Below are 23,535 nucleotides of genomic sequence, written 5' to 3'. Positions count from 1 at the left end.
AGAGGCTCCTGCCGCAAGGCCTGCTGGGAGTTGCAGTCCCTTGGGTCCGCTGCTCGAGGGCTGGGGGAGGGGGACTGGGGGGAGGGGGGGCGGTGTGGCCGGACTCACAAAGGACGGAAAATAAATGTAACAATGCCCACCTCCTTCTGGCTGCCAATTGCTTTTGTGGGAACCTGTGGGGTGGATTGGCACATTGGTAAACGGGCTTAGCGTCTGGAGTTGGGGGTGGCACCCCAGAGGCAGAGGGCAGCAACCAGAACTTGGGAGACTGAGTTTGGAGAGGGAGAGACCTAGTCAGGGAAGCCCACGCGGAAATGTGGCAAATCAGGAAGGGATGGCAGGGGCCTCCATGGGGGTCCTCCACGGGGCCTTGCCCCTGCACCCCAGCTCTGCAACCCCCGGTCAGCAGCAGCACCTCGATGCCTGTGCAGAAGCGGCCTTCGGAGGCCAGGAACACCGCAGCAGCCCCCACCTCGGCCGCCAGGGGCTGGGGAGAGGAGGTCATGAGGAGCCCTCACCTGGGGCCCACGCACACCTGGGCCATTGTGCCCTCTCAGACTGTGGCCAGGCGTTGAGGCGGCTGGCTCCTCCCACAGTGGGGTCCAGATGTTTCCCAGGAGACACTGGGGAAGGGAGGAGAGAATCCCGTGGGTCTGCCGCAGACACTGCCTCTCGGGCTCACTGCATCTTCCCAGCCTCCCCGCCCCCGCCCCCCGCCAGGCTCTCAGTCCAGGGAAGCTGCTCACCAGTTGACTCTGATGCCACATTGACACTCACCCAGGGCAAAGCCTTGGTCATGCTATTAGTGCCCCCGCAGAAGACAGGGCCCCCTGCAGAAGACAGGGCCCCCCTACAGAAGACAGGGCCCCCTACAGAAGATAGGGCCCCCCTACAGAAGACAGGGCCCCCTGCAGAAGACAGGGCCCCCCTACAGAAGACAGGGCCCCCCTGCAGAAGACAGGGCCCCCTGCAGAAGACAGGGCCCCCCTACAGAAGACAGGGCCCCCTACAGAAGAAAGGGCCCCCCTACAGAAGACAGGGCCCCCCTACAGAAGACAGGGCCCCCTGCAGAAGACAGGGCCCCCCTACAGAAGACAGGGCCCCCCTACAGAAGACAGGGCCCCGGGAAAGCTCAGTCCAGGGAATATGAGGCCCCGCCCATGCCCTCTCCTCCCAACCACGGGGGTCCAGCAGGGGCATCAGAGTGGGGAAGTCCCTGAAGGCCAAGCTGGCAAGCACCAGGCTCTGTTTCTTGGGAGACGCCTCGTGCACAGCAACACGTCACAGGTTTTTCTTTGTGTGTGTTTTGAAGATATTTTAATTGATTTTTAGAGAAAGAAGGAGGGAGAGGGAGAGAGAGTGAAACATCAATCGGCTGCCTCCTGCACACCCCCTACCGGGGATCTAGCCAGAAACCCAGGCATTTGTCCTGACTGAGAATCGAACCGGCAACCGAACCGGCAACCTTTTGGTGTACAGGATCAAACCGGCAACCTTTTGGTGTACAGGATGGCGCCCCCTGAGCCACACCGGCGGCCGGGGGTCAGGGCCATCACAGGTTTTTATGCCTCCGGTCTGAGCCCCTAGGGAGGGAAGGAAACAGCAGGGTACCCTGACGGCCTATCCTGGTGGCCACATAGAGAACTGCCTGGGACTGGCCATTTGCCCCCACCAGGCTGGAGATGTTGATGACATCCCCCACCCCCCTCTTCCCCACGTGGGGAGGGTGAGCTGGGGAGATGGAGGCAGAGTAAGCCTCCCAAGGCCTTGGGTCTCCCCCAGCCTCCGGAAACACCCCGATGTCTGGGACAACGGCCGTCTCCCTGGCATGCTCACTAGTTGACCTGGGTGCCTCAGCGGGACAGCATCCCGACCTCCAGCACTCCTTGCGTCCCTCCCCCCGTCTCTCCCCCACCTCTCTGGGTCCCTGTCTCCCTCTCGCTGGGTCTTTGTTTGTTATTCAAACTCCTGTCCGTCTCAAGTCTCAAGACAGAAACATGCAACACAGCTGCATTGTTTGCAAAACTATGAGGAAGCTCTTTTATCCAGGGACAGTGTCTGCGTTTCAGGGAGAACTCCGTGGTCAGAATGTGATTGGGAGGCCTTCTGAAATGCACCTCTGTCTCCCCAACTTCTCCCCTAAAACTCCCTGGCTACCTGGAGGTCCCTAAACTAACCCTCCCCGCTCTCTCTCCCTCTCCCTCCCCCTCTCCCTGCCTTCCTCTCTTTCACCAGCCATGATCTTGAAGAAACTCAACTTCTGTCCTTCCACTTATTTGCTTGGGACAGCTGAACTGGCCAGGCAAGCCTGTTCCTGCCCCCACAGGGGTTCTCAGGGTGGGGATCCGCACTGGCTCCCTCGCGGGGTCACCCACCAGCTCTCTGAGACCTCCTTTACTCTCTCAAAAACAGCCCCCACCGTGTTCCCAGTGCTGTGTCTTCATATGCGTCCCGAGTGTCCCAACCTCAGGGCCTTTGCACATGCTGTTCCCGCTGCCGAGAATGCTTTTCCTCAGATAGCCACGCGACTCACTCCTAGGTGAACAATCACCCTTGTGTGGCCAGGACCAAGGGGTTTCTGGGGACGTGGGACCTTCAGCCCACAGTTTCAGTGCTAAAGTGGGACAGTCCTGGGCAAACCTAGTCCCTCAGCAACTTCAAATCCTGTTCAAATGTCACCTTCTCAGTGGGGCCTTCCTTCCCTGGCCTGACCATCCAATTCACTAAAACTGCAGCCTGCCTGCCCCTGGGTCTCCTGGTTCCTTTCCTCCGTGGCACGCATGCCCTCCTGACGCGCCATCTATATTTTACTTACGTATTTGCTTATTTTCTCTCTCTCCCACCAGAATGCAAAGACCCACGAGGGGACCGCTGAGGTTCTTATCTTGTTTTATCCCCCAGTACTAAGGTGTCTGGCACATAGTAGGTGCTCAATTAATACCTTTTGACTAAGTGAATGAATTTATTGAGGATCTATTATGTGCTGGGCCCAGTTTATGCAGATCAGGAACAGAAGGGTGAGTGACACACACAGAGGGTCACGTGACACCCGACAGAACCAGTCTTTGTAGCTCAGCAGCCAGAGACCAAAACCATAACCGCCTAAGAATTTCTGACAACTCTAAGATAAGAACCTTAGGATGCAGCATGTGTATATGTGGGCCTTGGGGGTGGGTGGAATTCTAATCCTCCAGCCTCTCCCCCAGGACCCCCCCCCCCCCCACACACACACACATGCATTCATCTTCTCTTCCCCCTCACTCATCAGCCTTGAAACCCTCCCTCTCTCAGGCCGGGGTTTGCCCAGCCCCCACCCCAGGCCCTGCTCCGGCCATACGTCTCTCCTCAATCCAGCTACCAAACTCCCTCCCCACCACCACCCTGCGAAGGTGAGGCCTATGAGAGCTGAGACATGGTTCATTGGTCGCCCTCTTCCCAGCACTGGTAACACAGCTGCCACCAAACACTATTTGTCCCACATTCCCTTCCCAACCCTCTCACACATTCCTTGGCCACGTCCTCCCTGCCCCCCCACCCCCACCCCCGCCGCTCCCCCAAGGTCACCTAGTAACTACGTGAAGGACCTGCTGGACTCAATGGCCTGACCCCCCCCACCCCCCTTCAACAACCAACGGGGCGCTGGCTTTCCTGGATGCCCTGTAGCCTCGTTCTGGCCTGACTCCATTTCTTCTAATGTTGGAGGTCGGTCCTTCTCACTCTCCCAGCTCTGCCTGGGGAGTCCCTACTTTGTTGGTTTCTCACCAGCATCTCCGAAATCTCCCTCAGAGCCCCCACCCTTGGGCCTCTCCATCTCAGTGTCTCAAGTGCAGGAATCAGCCCATTTTCTCCAAAAACTTGCCTCTCTTCTTGGTTAGCCAGCCTCGGACATGGGGCCCACTCCCACCCGCTTCTCAAGCCACAGACGGAGCCCTGGGAATCTCCCTGAGCCTCCCTCTCTCTCAGTTCCTCCTCTGAGCCATCACTTTTTTAAAAATATATATATATTTTATTGATTTTTTTACAGAGAGGAAGGGAGAGGAATAGAGAGTTAGAAACATCGATGAGAGAGAAATATCGATCAGCTGCCTCCTGCACACCCCATACTGGGGATGTGCCTGCAACCAAGGTACATGCCCTTGACCGGAATCAAACCTGGGACCCTTCAGTCCGCAGGCCGATGCTTTATCCCCTGAGCCAAACCAGTCAGGGCTGAGCCATCACTTTCTTGCTCAAATCCCTTCCATGGCTCCCTATTGCTCTTGAGATAAAGACCAGACACCTGCATGGCCCTCAAGGCCCCATGCGACCTGCTCCCTCAACCCCTTCCTCCCTCCACTCAGCCCCTCAACAGCACCAAACCCTCTCGCACTGCCAGGCCTTTGCACACGCTGTTCCCTCTGCCCGGAACACTTGTACCTGCACCTCTGTGCTGCTACATCCAGGACCCGCTGCACTCTTATTGGCCTGACTCTCCCTCCCCTCCCCTCCCTTTGGACACCGGATCTGGAGCATCCGCTTCACCGCCCCTCTAGCTAATGCTGCCCATCATTTGCTTCCTCCAGGAAGCCCACCCTGACCTCCAGAACAAGCCAGTCTCCCTGTCACACATCTCCCAGAACCACACCTGTCTAGCACAAAACACACCCCATAAGCTCCTGTCTGCATTGATTTAGTAACGCCTGGCTGCCCCACGGCTGTGAACACCTCAAGGGCAAAGACCATGTGGTGAACCCCCGGTACCTAGAATACTGCCTGACACCCACCCAGGTCTGTTTATCTATATATATAAAAGCCTAAGTGACCAGCTGAATGGCTGACTGGATGGTAGCTATGATGCACAATGACCACTGGGGAGCAAAGGCATGGGAACATGGAACAGACTGATAAATCTCAGAGGGAAGGGGGAAGGGAGGAGGATGGGAAAAGATTAACCGAAGATCTTATATGCATACTAGAGGCCCGGTGCACAGATTCGTGCACCAGTGGGGTCCCTCGCCCTGGCCTGCGGGGATGGGCCGAAACTGGCTCTCCGACATGCCCCAAGGGGTCCTGGATTGTGAGGGGACGCAGGCCAGGCTGAGGGACGCCACCCGTGCACCAATCCATGCACCGGGCCTCTACTTGATAAATAAATAGATGAATGAATGGATAGTTCTCTAAGAACCAACCCAGCTCTGAGAGTCTACAGGGGATACTCCTTTCCTCAAACACCCGCGGATCTTTACTGCCCACGAGATCTCGTTTCTTTGGGCACAGAAAGGTCCCTAATTCCTCCACTGTGTTCACTAGCCTAGGGAATCCCAAACTTTGCTTGTGTCAGAATCCACCAGGGAGGCCACTGATGCAGATTTAGGAGGTCTGGGCTCCGGCCCAAGAGTCAACATTTCAAGAGCTTCCAAGGGATGTTGTTGGTGACGGTGGTGGTGATAATGATATTGATGGTGATGAAGATTATGATGGTGACGATGGCCATGACGATGGTGAAGATGATGATGACAGTGATGGGAGTGATGAGGATGATGGTTATATCGATGGTGATGATGGTAAAGATGATGACAATAGGAATGTGGTGGTGAGGGTGGTGATGATAATGGTGATAGTGATAATGATGGTGATGATGGCCATGATGATGGTGAAGATGACAGTGATGGGAGTGATGAGGATGATGGCTATATCGATGGTTATATGATGATGGTAAAGATGGTTATATGATGATGGTAAAGATGATAACAGGAATGTGGTGGTGAGGGTGGTGATGATAGTGGTGATAGTGATGATGGTGATGATGGCCATGATGATGGTGAAGATGATGATGACAGTGATGGGAGTGATGAGGATGATGGTTATATCGATGTGATGATGGTAAAGATGATGATGCTGATGATGGTGATGATAATGGTGATAGTGATAATGATGGTGATAATGGCAGCAACTCGCTCATTTTGACATATTTTCTTGCAACAGGCACAGTTTTTTTGTTTTATTTTTTTGTTAATAATTTTAATGTTTTACTTATTTATTTTTTATTTTTGTTGTTCTTAATCCTCACTTGAGGATATTTTTCCATTGGATTTTAGGGAGAGTGAAAGAGAGAGGGAAAGAGAAACGTCCTCACACATCGATTGGTTGCCTCCTGAACAAGCCCTGTCAGGGCTCGGGCTGGGGAGGAGCCTGCAACCAAGGTACGTGCCCTGGACCAGAATCGAACCCAGGACTCTTTGGTCCGCAGGCCGATGCTCTATCCGCTGAGCCAACCGTCTAGGGCCAGGCACAGATTTAGGTGCTGGGACAGAGGCGTGAACAAGAGACAGGGGTCTTGCCCTCCAGTAAACCGAATATAATGTGTGGACTTTGTCCGGAGCTTGGCGTGAACAAACCAACTGTTATAAGACATTTGGGAACAATGGGGTGAATTCAAATAGGGCGTGGGTATTCAGTAGTAGTGGTAGTAAAAATTACCATTAAATTTCTTAGAAGGCCTAATGGCAGTTTTTATCTTTAAAAAAAGTCTTAACTTTCATTTTTAACATAAAGTTGAAAGTATTTTTAAATTAAACCCATTGGCTCTCCCTCACCCCTTGGGTGGGGATAACTGTGAGGTGCACATTTCTCTCTGACTCCCAGAGTTCCTTGGGACTAGCGCCATGTGCCCCGGAGGTAATTTGCTCAGTGGTGCCCTGCATCAGCTGCCTTGCCTGTCCACAACCACCCCCACTCCCAGGGCAGCACTTCCGGGGGTCGCCTCCCACACATCCTGCACTCCATCCTCATCTGGGGTCTGCTTCTGGGGGATCCCCAACTACATCAAGTGTGGCCAAGGACCTGTGATGGTAAGAATTCTAATAATCTGCCCAGCCAGCGTGACTCAGTGGTTGAGCATCGACCTATGAACCAGGAGGTCACAGTTCCATTCCCAGTCAGGGCACATGTGTGTGGGTTGTGGGCTCGATCCCCAGTGGGGGACGTGCAGGAGGCACTTGATCAGTGATTCTCTTGCATCATTGATGTTTCTATCTCTCTCTCCCTCTCCCTTCCTCTCTGAAATCAATAAAAATGTATATTTTTTAAAAAAAGAATTCTAATAATCTGAATAGGAAGGTCTCCAGGTTGGCTAAGACCATGGGGTCAACATGAAGGTCCCTGATTGTTCTTGTGTTTAGGAAACGCACTCCCAAGTACTAAGGGATGAATGGACATCAGACCTGCAACTTGCTCTCCAATAGAGAGACGGAAAAATCAAGCAAATGTGGTAAAATATAAGCAATGGAGAGTCTGGGTATATGGGAGTTCTCTGTACTATTCTGGCAATATATTATAACCCTTAAATTATTTCAAAATAAAAATAAACTTTGTAATCCACTGGTAGTATTTATGAAATTCTTACTGATGAAATTATATGACGCGTGGGTAGAAGATTACAAGAGCCAATGGGTAGGACAAGTTTAACTTGGTGCTTATAATTGCTAAGCTGGAGATGGAGGCGGGGGTTCTCTTGTTCTTAGAAGACACTCGGGCGTTTCAGCCCCAGGGCCTTTGCACATTCTTTTCTTAGTGAGTGAAACACTCTGTGCCCTATTTCTCCACTTCCTTTCCTCCCACTCAAGGTCCAGCTCAAATCTCACCTTTTCCCTTTTACTTCTCCCAGGTTTCATTTGCCCAATATGTACCTCAGAGACCTCAAACTGAGGCCCTAGCCAGTTTTGCTCAGTGGTTAGAGCATCAGCCCACAAACTGAAGGGTCTCAGGTTCGATTCCAGTTAAGGGCACCTACCTCAATTGCAGGCTCGATCCCCAGCCCTGGTCAGGGCACATGCGGGAGGCAATCAATCAATGTGTCTCTCTCACATCGATGTTTCTCTCTCTGTGTCTCGCCCCTTCCCTTTGACTCTCTCCAAAAAAAATCAATGGAAAAAATATCCTTGGGTGAAGGTTAACCAAACAAAACAACTGAGGGAGGTAGATTAGCCACAAGAAACAGAATGGGACAAGGTTCATGACAAACAGTAATAACTTGGAGACAGCAAGCTCTGTGCCAGGCATGTTCTACGGGCTTGGTGGGTGTTTCACTGAATCTCATTCAGTTCTCAGAGCAGCCCTGTGAATTAGGTACCATGATTAGCCCTATTTTACACATAAGGAAGTTGAAGCCCAGAGAGATTAACTTGCCCACTGTTGCCAGTAGGAAATGGCAGAGAACTTAGGCGGGCGGCCCCCGATCTAGACCCTTTACTCACAGGTAACAGTCAGGCAGCCAATCAGGGGAGGCAGGGACTGGGTTACCAGAGCCGGCCACACTTAGCAGAATGTCACCTGCCCCCATGGTCCGGTTTATCAACTTTTCATGAGAAACCAGAAATCCAGTTGTTATGTAAAATCACTCTCTTTTTAAATATTGGCAACTAATGAGGGAATATATATATATATATATACATATATATATATACACACACACACCCCGAGTGGCCAGATTATTATGATCTCTGAACGCACAATAATCTGGCCACTCAGTGTGTGTGTATATATATATGTGTGTGTGTGTGTGTGTGTGTGTGTGTGTGTGTATATATGTATGAATTCGTGCATGGGTGGGGTCTGGCCAGCCTGGCCAGAAGGAGGGGACATGGGCGGTTGGCCCACCTGCCTGCTGGTTGAACTTCTGGTCTAGGGGACAATTTGCATATTAGCCTTTTATTATATAGGATATACACTGAGTGGCCAGATTATTATGTGTTCAGAGGTCATAATAATCTGGCCACTCAGTGTATATCTACACTAATAAAAGAGTAAGATGCAAATTGACCATACCTTTGCAACGCCCACCAGCCAATCAGGAGTGAGTATGCAAATTAACCCAACAAAGATGACAGGTTAATTTGCATATGCAGGCACCAAGCGGCCAGAGGCGTTCTGCACTGCCCCAGCTGCTCCCAGCCTCTGGGCAGTGTGGGAAGTCGGGAAGGCGGAAAGGCAGCTCTGGGCCAGAGCGAAGGCGGTGCCAGCAGCCAGGGGAAGGAAGGCCCATTCTTGTTTTCCTTTTTTTTTTTTAAATATATTTTATTGATTTTTTACAGAGAGGAAGGGAGAGGGATAGAGAGTTAGAAACATCAATGAGAGAGAAACATCGATCAGCTGCCTCCCGCACACCTCTTACTGGGGATGTGCCCACAACCAAGATACATGCCCTTGACCAGAATTGAACCTGGGACCTTTCAGTCCTCAGGCCGATGCTCTGTCCACTGAGCCAAACCGGTCAGGGCGGAAGGTCCATTCTTGCACGAATCTTCGTGCATCGGGCCTCTAATATATAAAACAAAAAACAACAAAAAAACACAACCTTTACAGGCTGTGGTATATGTGTCTTAATTGTGTGGAGATGCCAGTCCTTAGAAGGTGACAGAAACTGGGGACAGGAGGCAGGGTTCACCAGTCAGGCGGGGACGGGATGACCCAGTTGGGACATTCCACCTGGATCTCAGATCAAACCTTGAAGATAGTGCCGGGGCTTTCCCCAGCCGGTGACCCCTGACCCACTCCCTGGGCCTCTCCTGCTCTGTCTACACTCGCTTTTCTGAGCTCCTCCAGCCTCAGGCCCAGAATGTCTCCAGAATGTCTCCAGGCCTGGACCCTCAGCCCAGACCCATGATTCCCACTCCACTCGTCCCCCACCCATCTGTTACCCCCCACGGTCCTGGTAAACAACAACAACCATTTCTTTCTCGAGTTCATCCCCATATCTAGTCTATGAGGAAATCCTGACATTTCTGCCTTCAAAATGGACCCAGAATCAGGCCACTTCTCACCAAATCCACTGACCACCAGCCTGGTTAGATCCAACATCACCTCCCTCCTGGACCATCCGCCCATGATCCCCCAGTCTTCGCCCCGCCCCCCAATCTGTTCCCCAGGTGGCCATTAGGGGGCGCCGGTTCCCACTTACAGCAGTTCACGCCCTTCTGCTCCAAACCCTCCCTGGCTCCCTGCTCACTCCGTGTCAAAGCCAAGTCCTCCCCCTGGTTTACAAGGCCCCATACAATCTGGGTCCCATTGGCCGCTCTCTACCCTCACCTTGCACCCTCTCCCGCTTGCTCACCCTCCTTCAGTCACACTCCCCCTCTCACTGTTCTGCACGCCACGCAGTCCCACCCCAGGGCCTTTGCACTGGCTGTGTCTCCGCTGGACCGCTATTCCCCACTCACCTCCTTGGGGTATGACTCAAATGTCTCCTCTCAGAGAAGCACACAAGTACACAATTTAAAACAACCCCTCATCTGGTAAAGATCATGCTGAATTATTTACAGGTAGAAATACCACATCTGGGATTTGCTCTAAAATAATTCAGAAAAATAAGGGGTCTCCAAGAAAACAAGAATGGCAGGATGCTGATCATTGGTGGCATTGGGTGGTGATCAGGTGGGGTTCAGTATATGATTCTGCTTTTGTGTACACTTGCAAAATGCCATCATAAAAATAAATAAAACGCCCAATAAAAATAAAATAGCATTTGCACTTACCCCTCACTCATTATCCCCCTTCTTTTTTTTTTAATCACTTTATTGATTTTTTTTTTATATATTTTATTGATATTTCACAGAAAGGAAGGGAGAGGGATAGAAAGCTAGAAACATCGATGAGAGAGAAACATCGATCAGCTGCCTCCTGCACACCTCCCACCGGGGATGTGCCCGCAACCAAGGTACATGCCCTTGACCGGAATCGAACCCGGGACCTTTCAGTCCGCAGGCCGACGCTCTATCCACTGAGCCAAACCGGTTTCGGCACTTTATTGATTTTTTTACAGAGAGAGGAAGGAAGAGGGATAGAGAGTGAGAAACATTGATCAGCTGCCTCCTGCACACCTCCTACTGGGGATGTGCCCACGACCAAGGTACATGCCCTTGACCGGAATCGAACCCAGGACCTTTCAGCCCACAGGCCGACGCTTTATCCACAGAGCCAAACCGGTTAGGGCATTATCCCCCTTCTTTCCTTCGCTTCCTATTTACTTGCCCACTGTCTGTCTCCCTGAGCTAGAATGTCTGTCTGCTTTGTCCCTGCCGGATGCCCAGCACTTAGCACATGGCTGGTGCTAAGTGAATATTAGTTGAATGAATGGATGTGAAAGTGCTTTGATGAAAATAAACACGCTGTTACCATAGAGAATGAATATGGACGTGTAAGTGCCGCATCAGCAAGGGTGGCCGGGAAAGGCCTTTGGGAAGAGGTGACATTGGAACAGAGACGATAAGCAGAGGGCATCATGGGAAGGTTGAAAGGAAGGGCACGGGGAGAGGGGCATGCTCTTTGCTCCTAGTAACGACTGACTGGGTGGCAGAGCTGCACCTGTCTCAACCTCCCCCATGTCCTTAACAGCCCCCCCCCCCCCACACCAGTGCACAACTTTGAAAGGTCCTGAAAGGCTCACAAGAAGCATAGGCTAGCTCTAACCGGTTTGGCTCAGTGGATAGAGCATCGGCCTACGGACTGAAAGGTCCCAGGTTCAATTCCCGTCAAGGGCATGTACCTTGGTTGCGGGCACATCCCCAGTAGGAGGTGTGCAGGAGGCAGCTGATTGATGTTTCTAACTCTCTCTTCCTCTCTGTAAAAAATCAATAAAATATATTTTAAAAAAAAAAGAAAAGAAGGATGGGCTATGGACCCACCCAGGCAGCTTTTGCTGGATGTAGGCATTTGCACTAATTATTTCCTACAAAAACGGAGCCCCTGGGGAATAAGATTTAACCCAGGCACCGAACACATTCCGCTCTCAGTGGGGTTGACAGTCTCATTGTCAGGAGGCCACCTGGCACCTTGGTGCAGGCGTATGTCCCCAGCAGGTTCAGCTCCAGTAGCTGCCAGAAGCCCTGGGCGGAGTCTCCTCAGGCCACTGCGGAAGCAGGTCTAAGGGCAGGGTTTGGAGGGAGAGGAGAGAATGAGGGAGGCCTGTGGACAGGAGAAGCGGAGGGAAGTAGGGGTGATGGAGGAGGGTGGGGGACCCAGGTGGGGCTGGCAGACAAGAGGGTCAGTGATGGTGAAAAGAAGGGAGACTGCACATCAATTAATAAATAAAGCCGTGTCAGGGGCCAGGAGGCCTGGGTTCGAATCTCAGCCCTGCCATTTCCTGGCTGTGTGGTTTGGGGCAAGTCACTTGGCCTCTCTGTGCCTCAGTTTCCCCATCTGCAGAATGAAAATAACCCATCTTGAGCTTTGAAATGTCAAAGTCAATATTTGTGCCTGGCCCTAACCGGTTTGGCTCAGTGGATAGAGCATCAGCCTGCGGACTCAAGTGTCCCAGGTTTGATTCCGGTCAAGGGCATGTACCTTGGTTGCGAGCACATACCCAGTAGGGGGTGTGCAGGAGGCAGCTGATGGATGTTTCTCTCTCATCGATGTTTCTAACTATCTATCCCTCTCCCTTCCTTCCTGTAAAAAAATCAATAAAAAATATATTTTTTAGTTAAAAAAATATATTTGTGCCTGACACTTAATACCATAATGTGCCTCCTGCACGCCCCCTACTGGGGATCAAACCATTGTTCAGTGGTTTGTGAAATAGGATTGACCCTTGAACAACTCAGGGTTTAACTGCATGGGCCCACTTATACACAGCACTTTTCTTTTTTTTTTTTTTTTTTAATAAATCTTTATTGTTCAGATTATTACAGGTGTTCCTCTTCCCCCCCCCCATAGCTCCCCTCCACCTGATTCCCCACCCCACCCCATGCCCTTACCCCCCCACCACTGTCTTCATCCATAGGTGTAAGATTTTTGTCCAATCACTTCCCGCACCCCTCACACTCCCTTCCCCCTGAGAATTGTCAGTCCACTCCCTTTCTATGTCCCTGATTCTATTATATTCACCAGTCCATTCTGTTCTTCAGATTTTTTATTCACTTGATTTTTAGATTCACTTGTTGGTAGGTATGTATTTGATGTCATTTTGTTGTTCATAATTTTTATCTTTACCTTTTTCTTCTTCTTCCTCTTCTTAAAAGAATACCCTTCAGCATTTCATGTAATCCTGGTTTGGTGGTGATGAACTCCTTTAGCTTTTTCTTATCTGTGAAGCTCTTTATCTGACCTTCAACTCTGAATGATAGCTTTGCTGGGTAGAGTAATCTTGGTTATAGGTTCTTGCTGTTCATCACTTTGAATATTTCTTGCCACTCCCTTCTGGCCTGCATAGTTTCTGTTGAGAAATCAGCTGACAGTCGTATGGGTGCTCCCTTGTAGGTAACTAACCATTTTTTTCTTGCTGCTTTCAAGATTCTCTCTTTGTCTTTTGCTCTTGGCATTTTAATTATGATGTGTCTTGGTGTGGTCCTCTTTGGATTCCTCTTTTATGGGGTTCTGTGTGCTTCCTGAACTTGTAAGTCTATTTCTTTCACCAGGTAGGTAAAGTTTTCTGTCATTATTTCTTCTAATAGGTTTTCAATATTTTGCTCTCTCTCTTCTGGCACCCCAAAAATTCGGATGTTGGTACGCTTGAAGTTGTCCCAGAGGCTCCTTACACTATCTTCATATTTTTGGATTCTTTTTTCTTTTTGTTTTTCTGGTTGGGTGTTTTTTGTTTCCTCATATTTCAGATCTTTGGTTTGATTCTTGGGGTACGTTGATCTACAGTTGAGTTTCTGTATATTCTTTATTTCAGACAGTGTATGCTTAATTTCTGACTGGTCCTTTTCCATTTTTTTGGCATTCTCATTAAGATCCTTAAAGGTCTCACTATGTTCCTCAGCGGTTTACAGAAGATTCTTGAGTAACCTTATAAATGTGGTTCTGAACTCTATGTCGTCCAGTAGTTTGCTTTTCTCCATTTCTTTCATTTGTGACATGTTTCTTTGTCTCTGCATTTTGCTGCTTCCCTGTGTTGATGGAGTGGCTTTGTGTGGTAGGTGACCTATAGAGGCCAGTAGCTCAGCCTCCCCAATCACCTGAGGTGGATGCTCTTGGTACAACCCCTTTGTGGGCTGAGTGCAGAGTCTTGGTGTAGTTAAGCCTTGATTGCTGTTGGTACACTGGGAGGAATTGACCTCCAGGCCAATTGGCTGTGAGGACCCGCTGTGTCTATAATGGAAGAACTGCTGCGCTGGAGACACACTTATGGTGCAGGACTTGTTTCAGTGGGGCTTTGGTGCTCACTGAGTCTGCCTCTTGAATGTGTCACTTATGGATGTGAGGAGTTGAAATCTGGTGTCTCACACTGACCACTAGGTACACTGGCTTCTGGATCTCCAATGGGGTGCAGGTCAGCTACTGTCTGAGGCCACCCAGCAGGAGCTACAGCGAGAACTACAGTTTTCTCTTCTTTGCTTGGGGTTTGGAGGTTTTGGAGCTGTCTGACCCGGGCTGCAAGTTTGCTAGGTTAAGCTGTGATAGGGCAGGCCATTCATATGCTAAAGCCGCTGCTTGGAGCTTGGGTGGTTTTGTAGGTTGTGCGGGGTGGGGTCTCAGGGCGTCACTAGGCTAGGGCGTGGCAAACAGCAATGGCTGCCAGTTAGTGGTCCCCGCGCCCCGTGCCCCAGCACAGTAAACAATTATTCCTGCGGGCAGCCCTGCAAGCAAGCCACCCTCACTTTCCGACCCAATGGCAAACAGTCCAGCTTCTCCCCGTAGGAGTTTGGGTCCCCTGCGTCTCCCCAGAAACTGGAGTTCTGAGTAATTGGGAGCTTATCTGCCTTCGGGTTGAAAAAAGCAGCGCTCCCAGTCGCCCGCCGCCAGCCCGATTCGCACACCTGCGTACCTCAGCTTTTCAGCGCTTGTGCACGTCTCAATGCTCTTTTCTCTTTCCTTCTATTTGTAGAACTTCCTCTCAGCCAGCTTTCCCGTGGTTCTGGGTGATAGACGTTTTGTCTTTTAGTTGTAGTTTTGAAATTGTTGTGCGAGGCAGTAGTTTAGGTGTTTACCTACGCCGCCATCTTGGATCCTCCTGTACCATACACAGCACTTTTCAATAAACATACAGTTGCCCCTCTGTATCTGGGTTTTGTATCTTGGATTCAGCCAACTGCAGATCGAAAACAATAACATCTTCTTTTTAATTTTTTAAAATTACAATTTACATTCAATATTACTTTGTATTCGTTTAGGGCATACAGCATAGAACAATAGCATTTTTGATCCACAGTTGAGAATCCACGGATGCAGAGGGCTGGGTGCATGCATTGTTCCACCCCTTTTTATGTAAGGAACTTGCGGGGCCAAGGACTTTGGTTTCTGAATGGATCCTGGAACAATGCCCCACAGATACCAAGGGACTGAAATAACGTTTGAGGGGAGTCAAAAGGTACATGGGGTTTTCCACTGCGTGGGGGTCGGCACCTCTAACCCCCGCACTGTTCAGTGTTCAACAACAAATAGAAGGGCCCCCGGTGTGGCTCAGAGGTTGAGGGTCCACCTGTGAACCAGGAAGTCATGTTTGGGATGCCTGGGTTTCGGGCTTGATCCCCAGGTGGGGGCGTACAGGAGGCAGCCGATGAATGACTCTCTCTCATCATTGATGTTTCTATCTCTCTCTTCCTCTTCCTTCCTCTCTGAAATCAATAAAAGCATATTAAAAAACAATAAATAGAAGGAACGGGGAGGGGAGTAGTTAGAGGGAAAGAAAAAAAAAAACGTTCATAAGAAAAGGAGCTGGGAAGTCGGGTGAGTAGAGCCTCCCTCACCACGGGATGGGCTGCTACACACAGTCAGTTCCCATCCCTCGGGCCAGGCATGGTCTGCAAATCACCATGAACATTGAATTAGTGAGTACTGACCCACTGCTCCTGGGGGAAGTGTGCATCCTATCTAATAAAAGAGTAATATGCAGATTGACCATCACTCCAACACACAAGATGGCTGCCCCATGTGGACACAAGATGGCCACCACAAGATGGCCAGCAGGGGAGGGCAGTTGTGAGGGACCAGGCCTGCAAGGGAGGGCAGTTGGGGGCGATCAAGCCTGCAGGGGAGGGCAGTTAGGGGTGACCAGGCTGGCAGAGGAGGGAAGTTGGAGGCGACAGGGCCTGCAGGGGAGGGCAGTTAGGGGTGACCAGGCCTGCAGGGGAGGGCAGTTAGGGGCAAACAGGCTGGCAGAGGAGGGCAGTTAGGGGCAATCAGGCTGGCAGGGGAGTGGTTAGGGGGTGATCAGGCTGGCAGGCAGAAGCAGTCAGGGGCAATCAGGAAGGCAGGCAGACGAGCACTTGGGAGCCAGCAGTCCTGGATTGTGAGAGGGATGTCCCAGATTAGAGAGGTTGCAGGCTGGGCTGAGGGACACACCTCCCCCACCCCCATGCACAAATTTCGTGCACCGGGCCTCTAGTCTATATATATAAAAGGCTAAGTGTCCATCCTACTGACAGGTAGCTATGATGCGCACTGACCACCAGGGGGCAGATGCTTGACGCAGAAGCTGCCATGACATGCACTGGCCATTTAAAAATAAATGGCACCACGGACCTGGCGCTGACAATCAAACACTCAGCTATCCCAAGTGGGACACAGGCCCTGCCACCACCCCGGAGTGACACCCCACCAAATCGCAGCCAATACTGCCAAGACCCCATGGCACAAAATGCGGCCCACAGCCCAGCTCAGCCCAGCCCAGAAACGGTGGCTGTGGGCACTGGGTAGTGACCTCATGTAGCAGTGCCCAGCTTCCTCTCCCTAGCGACTAGCCTCCTTGGAGTTTCTTCAACCCAGGAACATGACTTGCTTTATAGCCAGGTGCAAACATTTTACACTTTTTTAATTATTATTATTGATTTTTTACAGAGAGGAAGGGAGAAGAATAGAGATTTAGAAACATTGATGAGAGAGAAACATCGATCAGCTGCCTCCTGCACACTCCCCCACTGGGGATGTGCCCACAACCAAGGTACATGCCCTTGACCAGAATCGAACCTGTGACCTTTCAATCCATTGGCCTACGCTCTATCCACTGAGCCAAACTGGTTAGGGCAGTGGTTGGCAAACTGCGGCTTGCGAGCCACATGCGGCTCTTTGGCCCCTTGAGTGTGGCTCTTCCACAAAATACCACATGTGGGTGCACATGTACAGTGCTATTGAAACTTCGTGGCCCATGCGCAGAAGTTGGTTTTCAGCTCTCAAAAGAAATTTCAATCGTTGTACTTTAGATATTTGACTCTGTTGACTAATGAGTTTGCCAACCACTGGGTTAGGGCAACATTTTACACTGTAACCAAATGTCTGTGAAGCGTTTTCCGTGCCTCATCTCATTTGATCCTCACAGAGGTCCTGGAGTAGGTAGATGGGAATCCTATTTTCTTTTCATTAGCCGGAAAACGGAGATTTAGAAACTTAGAAACTTGACCCGACTGAAAAGAAGAAAGAAATGGTGGACCTTGAAAATGACTTCAGGTTTTCTCGCTGTGCAGAATATAGTCAAACACTGCTGCAGTTAAATATTTTACCCTTTGTTCTCCCTGCGTAATCTACAATAATAATCTGCTTCATGTTGATATTTACTGCTGTGTTGCTGACAATTAACTGAAAGAAAAGTTGGGGTGCTTCACTGGGCTGGAAAAAGTTTAGCCAAATCAGAAAGCAGGTCTAATTAAGCAAGTTTATTCTCTCTCTATATATAAAAGGCTAAGTTGACTTGTGCATGTGCGATACATATAAAGCTCTCGCTGGCACCAGTCACACATGTATGTTTCAATCTGTCATTGTCAATCGTGAATTGGGTTGACACTTCTATTATAGAGAAAGGGCGAATAGCAATATTAAAATATTTCTTCTAGTTAATTTCCTTTCAATGTGCACAAATCCGTGCACCGGGACACGAACATGTAATAATGTGAACCTGCTATGGACTGAATGTTTTTCCCTCAAAAAATTCATGTGTTGCCCTGGCTGGTGGCTCAGTTGTTTGGAGCATCATCCCATACACCAAAGGGTTGCGGGTTCGATTGCCAATCGAGGCACATACCTAGATGCGGGCTCCATCCCCAGTCAGAGTGCGTTCGGGAGACAACCGATCGATGTCTTTCTTTCACATCGATGTTTATCTCTCTCTCTCTCTCTCTCTCTCTCTCTCTCTAAAAATCAATAAAAACACATTCTCAAGTGAGGATTTTTAAAAAAAATGTATATGCTGAAATCCTAACCTTTAAATTGATAGTGTTTGGCCCTGGTGGGTTTGGCTCAGTGGATAGAGCATCAGCCTGCGGTCTGAAGGGTCCCAGGTTCGATTCCAGTCAGGGGCACATGCCCAGGTTGCAGTCTTGATCCCCAGTGGGGGTGTGTGTGTGTGCAGGAGGCAGCCGATCAATGATTCTCTCTCATCATTGATGTTTCTATCTTTCTCCCTCTCCTTTCCTCTCGGAAAGCAATGAAAATATATATTTTTCTTAATTTTTTAAAATAAATAGATGGTGTTTGGAGGTGAGAGCTTTGGAAGGTGATTTGGCCATGAGGGTGGAGCCTTCATGAGTGGGATTAGTGCCCTAGAAAAGAACCCCATCCTCCCGGGGCTCCCGAAGCCCGCCCACCTGTGAGGACACAGCCAGAAGCTGGCCCTCCCCACGCACGGAATCTGCCGGCACCTTGGTCTTGGACTTGCCAGCTTCCAGAACTCCGAGAGAGAAATGCTTGCTCTGTGAGTCACCCAGCCTATGGATTTGTTTTAGCAGCCGGAACAGGCTAAGACGGTGCCTATACGTGTACGTATGTGTATATGTACACATAGAGAGATACATGGATATCTCACACAGATCGTCATCTTCAATCCTAGAACCAACTCCTACTGGTAAACTCTATTTGGTTGATTTTGCAAATAAATTGCCTGAGGCTGCCCCACCCACAGGCGCCCGCCCTGAGAGTCAAACCCGTTCCGCGGGCCCCAGAGCCCGAGCCCTTGGCTGCGCTGCCCCCTCGTGTCTGTCCTCCGGGCATCGCTGTGCCTGAGACCTGAAACCAGGGCAAAGCATCCTCTTGCGCAACCTCCGCGGGGAACACGCGCTGCAGACAACTCCAAGTCTTGCCGCTCTGCGCATGTCCCCGGAAACTGGAACAGCACCATGAGCGCTACTGACTTCGGGGCCCCAAGGACGTTTTAGCCGCTTTGGCTCAGTGGATAGGGCGTGGGCCTGCGCACTGAAGGGTCCCCGGTTCGGTTCCAGTCAAGGGTACATGCCTGGGCTCAGTCCCCAGTAGGGGGCGTGCAGGAGGCAGCAGACCAATGTTTCTCTCTCATCATTGATGTTTCTATCTCTCCCTTCCTCTCTGAAATCAATAAGAATAGTATATATACTATATTTTTTAAAAGCACTTTTTTTGGCAAGTGGGAATTCACAAATGTGGAATCTATGAATAATGAGAATTACCTCCCGGCGAGGTGGCTCAGTTGGTTGAGTGTCGTCCAATGCACCAAAAGGTTGTAGGTTCGATTCCCAGTCAGGGCACATACCTAGGTTTCAGGTTTGGTCTCTAGGCGGGGCACATAGGGAGATTGATGTTTCTCTTGAGCATCAATGTTTCTTTCTCTCCCTCTCCCCCTCTTCCTCTGTCTCTAAAATAAATTTAAAAATATCCTCGGGTGAGGATTAAAATAATAATAATAATGAGGGTCACCTGTATCTGTCTCCTTGTCTATTTCCTTCTATTTTCTTACTCTAGAATGTGAATCCCATGAGGACTGGAATGTTTTGTCTACTGTTTTATGAAATATTTTTTTTAATATATTTTATTGATTTTTTACAGAGAGGAAGGAAGAGGGATAGAGAGTTAGAAACATCGATGAGAGAGACACATCGATCAGCTGCCTCTTGCACACCTCCTACTGGGGATGTGCCCGCAACCAAGTTACGTGCCCTTGACCGGAATCGAACCTGGGACCCTTCAGTCCGCAGGCCGACGCTCTATCCACTGAGCCAAACCGGTTTTGGCATGAAATATTTTTATTGCCTGGCCAGTGTGGCTCAGTGGTTGGGCATGGACCTATATACCTGGAGCTCACGATTCAATTCCCAGTCAGAGCACATGCAGGTTCAATCCCCAGTAGGGGGCGTGCAGGAGGCAGCCAATCAGTGATTCTCTCATCACTGATGTTTCTATCTCCCTCTCCTTTCCTCTCTGAAATCAATAAAAAACATATATTTAAAAAATATTTTCATTGATTTTTTTTTTAGAGGGAGAGGCTAGGAGAGGGAGAAAGAGGGAAACATCGTGCGCCCTGACCAGGGCTGGAACCAGCAACGTGGCGGTGCCCAGGACGATGCCCAACCAACGGAGCCACGCCAGCCAGGGCTGTCTTCTCTGTTTTGTTCACTGCCAAGTCTCTGGTTCCTAGGACAGAACTTGGGACATAGTAGGTGCTCAGTAAATATCTCAATATCTGTTGAATATACAAAGGATGCAGAGAGAAAGGAGGAACTAGTACCCACCATCTGTTTAGTTCTCCCAACAACCTCAGAAGGAAAATGCAGCCCGGAAGGGGTGAGCCCGTGTGTGAAGAGGCCCCACTGGGTGACCTCGGGGCACACAGTTCACCTCCCTGAGCCTTAGTTTACCAGCAGGAGGCCTTCTTATCAAAGGCAGTCATGAAACTGATGGTGGTTTCCCTCCGAAGCCACCACACTGAGCCCTGTAAGCCACAGACCCTGAGCCGTCTCCCCAGCCACCAGCAAACGGAGGCCACAGCCTCACCTGACGGAGAGAGTTCTGGCAATTGCGAGGCTGAACAGTCTACCTTGTCCAATGCTCACCGCCCTGCAGGGAGGACCGCCATCATTATCCCCACCTTAGGAAGGCAGAAGCCGAGCTCTGAAGAGGGGAGGTCACACAGCGGGGACAGGCCAGGGCCAGGTGGAAGCCAGGGGTGGGGATCGCACAGCTGTCCTGTCCCACCCATGTGGACAGAGAGGAGGGCGGGGGAATCAGGGGCAGAGAAAAGGGGAAACTGAGGCTCAGGAGGAAGTGGTGGGCAGCCAGGAAGTGGGTTGACACCGGTGGAGAATGGCTCTCAGGCCTCACAACCCACGGCAGCCAGCCTTGTGGACCACACGATCCAGGCGGTCAAAACGGCGGAGGGTCTCAGATATGAGGGTCTGAGGAGGAAGATGTCTTGTGAGTGAGGAGTGCTGGCAGCTAGGGCTCCCAAAAGCAAGGCAGGAAGCGGGAAACTGGAGCCACAGCTGAGGGGACAGAAGCTAGGGAAGCGGGGGACTCCTGTAATCACCAGTCAAGGCAGGAGGAGACAGGAAGCCAGGGGGCCCCCAGCCCAGAGGTCACACTGTCCTACTTCCTCCAGAGACGTGGGTCCGGGGACAGAGACCCAGGGGGCAGGTATCAGAGAGATACTGACTAAAGCAGTGGTTCTCAACCTTCCTAATGCCGAGACCCTTTAATACAGTTCCTCATGTTGTGGTGACCCCCAACCATAAAATTATTTTCGTTGCTACTTCATAACTGTAATTTAGCTACTGTTAATGAATCGTAATGTAAATATCTGTGTTTTCTGATGGTCTTAGGCTCTACAGCAGCATTGAGAACCGCTAGCAGGGTCACCTAAGACAATCGGAAAACACAGATATTTACATTACAATTCAAAACAGTAGCAAAATTACAGTTATGAAATAGCAACAAAAATAATTTTATGGTTGGGGGTCACCACAATATGAGGAACTGTATTAAAGGGTCACGGCAGCCCGGGCCGGTTTGGCTCAGTGGATAGAGCGTCGCCCTGCAGACTGAAGGGTCTCAGGTTCGATTCTGGTCAAGGGCATGTGCCTTGTTTGCGGGCACATCCCCCAGTAGGGGGTGTGCAGGAGGCAGCTGATCGATGTTTCTCTCTCATCGATGTTTCTGACTCTCTATCCCTCTCCCTTCCTCTCTGTAAAAAATCAATAAAATATATTTAAAAATTTTTTTAAAAAAAGGGTCGCGGCATTAGAAAGGTTGAGAACCACTGGGCTAAAGGGAAGGGACAGAAACCCTGAGACAGGTGTGGCAAACTCCTACAGAAAAGGCCCACTCGCCGGCCGGCGTGGCTCCGTGGTTGAGCATCGACCTATGAACCAGGAGGTCATGGTTCGATTCTGGTTGGGGTACATGCCCAAGTTGTGGGCTTGATCCCCAGTGCGGGGTGTGCAGGAGGCAGCTGATCCGTGAGTCTCTCATCTTTAATGTTTCTATCTCTCTCTCCCTCTCCCTTCCTCTCTGAAATCAATAAAAATATATATTTTTAAAAAGTCCCACTCACTGGGAGGGACTCCTTTGTTCCAATCCACATGACAGGAGTGATAAGAATCTTGAAGAAGTGGGAGATAAAAGAGGACCCACCCAGGAGACACTGGACCCGCCAGCAGAATCCGGGAGGAAAGGACACGGAACTGAAACCTTCAGGCCTGAGCAATTTAGCCAAGAGAGGGAACAGCATATGCAAAAGCCTAGAAGAGAATGAAGCTAGAGAGAAATTGGATATAGGGGGTGGGGACAGAAAATAGGCTCACCCTCACATCTTCCTCCTGAGTCACCTCACAGAGAAGGACAGTTCCAGGAAGCTCCTGCTCCAGGGCTCGGGCCCCCCAACTTTGCAGGGAGGGAAGGGCTGGGGCCTGGGTCTGAGGGAGGAGGGGCTGAGGCCTGGACTCCTGGGTGAGAGGGAGGAGGGGCTGGGGCTGAAGACTGAGAGACCCTCACTCACTGTCTTTGTCACAGGTAACCACGTGGGCCCCGCTTTCCACTGAGTGGGAAGAGAAAGGTTACCCCAGCACAGACCTTGGAGAGGCCTCTGCTGCCCCCTTGTGGCCACCCGGAGTGGGCCTATCACCCAACTCGGTTCCCCTGGTGACCTCAGTCTCATGGTGACCCCCAGGACAAAAGGCAGAGGCCTTGACACCTAATCTCCTTAGCTACTCCAAGTACCTGCTGAGGTTCCTGAGACCACCCCCCCCCCCCAATCTCCGGCTTCCGGAGTAAACCCTAAATCTGCAAGAGACATCCCCCAAACCACCCGTTTTGTAGCTCTAATAACCGAGACCCAGAGATAGGGAGTGAGGATTTGGGACCTGCCAAAAACTCCGGCTGCAGGATACCACTCCCAGGCATTCCTTAGCTTTGCAAAATGGGATTTAATAAGATAAGAATCAGGACTCCTTCTTCCCACCTGGTCGCTCCTCTCCCAGAGAACCCCTCCCCGAAGGCTCGCACGATCCCGGCTCCGATGCCGCGCCCCGCCCCCCAACAAGGACCACCTTCCCGGCATAGCGCGATCCCGTGGCCATCCCGCGTCAGTCAGTCAGTCAGTCTGTCCCTCTGTCACACTCTGAGCCTCTCCCCACCTCCAGAGTCCGGGGAGGCCGTGGGCTGGACACTGGAAGCCCGTCCCTGGGGGGCGTTGCCAGGAAGTCCCGATGCCTGGAAGTTCGGCCCCAGCCTCCTCGGCCCTCAAACCCAGTCAGCCAGACCCCCGTTCCCTCCTCCCGCAGCCCTACCAGTCCGAGGTCCCTGCCCCTTCCTCCCCGGGGACCCAGGATTCCAGCCTCCAGCTCTGCCCTTCAGAGTCCCCGGGGTCACAACCCCAAACAGAGAGAA

At 50.8% G+C, this 23,535-nt stretch overlaps 1 protein-coding gene across 1 annotated transcript; it reads right to left on the bottom strand.

Annotated features, from left to right (window-relative positions):
* Window positions 1–324: 324 nt before the first annotated feature.
* HSD17B14 (hydroxysteroid 17-beta dehydrogenase 14) lies at window positions 325–23,225 on the bottom strand (the record flags this gene model as incomplete). The annotated part of the gene is given in 11 exon segments (XM_080644131.1): window positions 325–393; window positions 395–487; window positions 778–830; window positions 1,612–1,711; window positions 1,714–1,731; window positions 11,808–11,869; window positions 11,872–11,898; window positions 20,981–21,047; window positions 22,452–22,530; window positions 23,108–23,183; window positions 23,186–23,225. Coding segments are annotated over 11 exon segments (684 nt in total).
* Window positions 23,226–23,535: the final 310 nt, after the last annotated feature.

Source organism: Plecotus auritus, assembly GCF_963455305.1.
Source record: "Plecotus auritus genome assembly, chromosome: 10".
NCBI lineage: Eukaryota > Metazoa > Chordata > Mammalia > Chiroptera > Vespertilionidae > Plecotus > Plecotus auritus.
The sequence above is the reverse complement of the archived record's forward strand: the minus strand, read 5'-3'. Positions and strand labels throughout refer to the sequence as shown.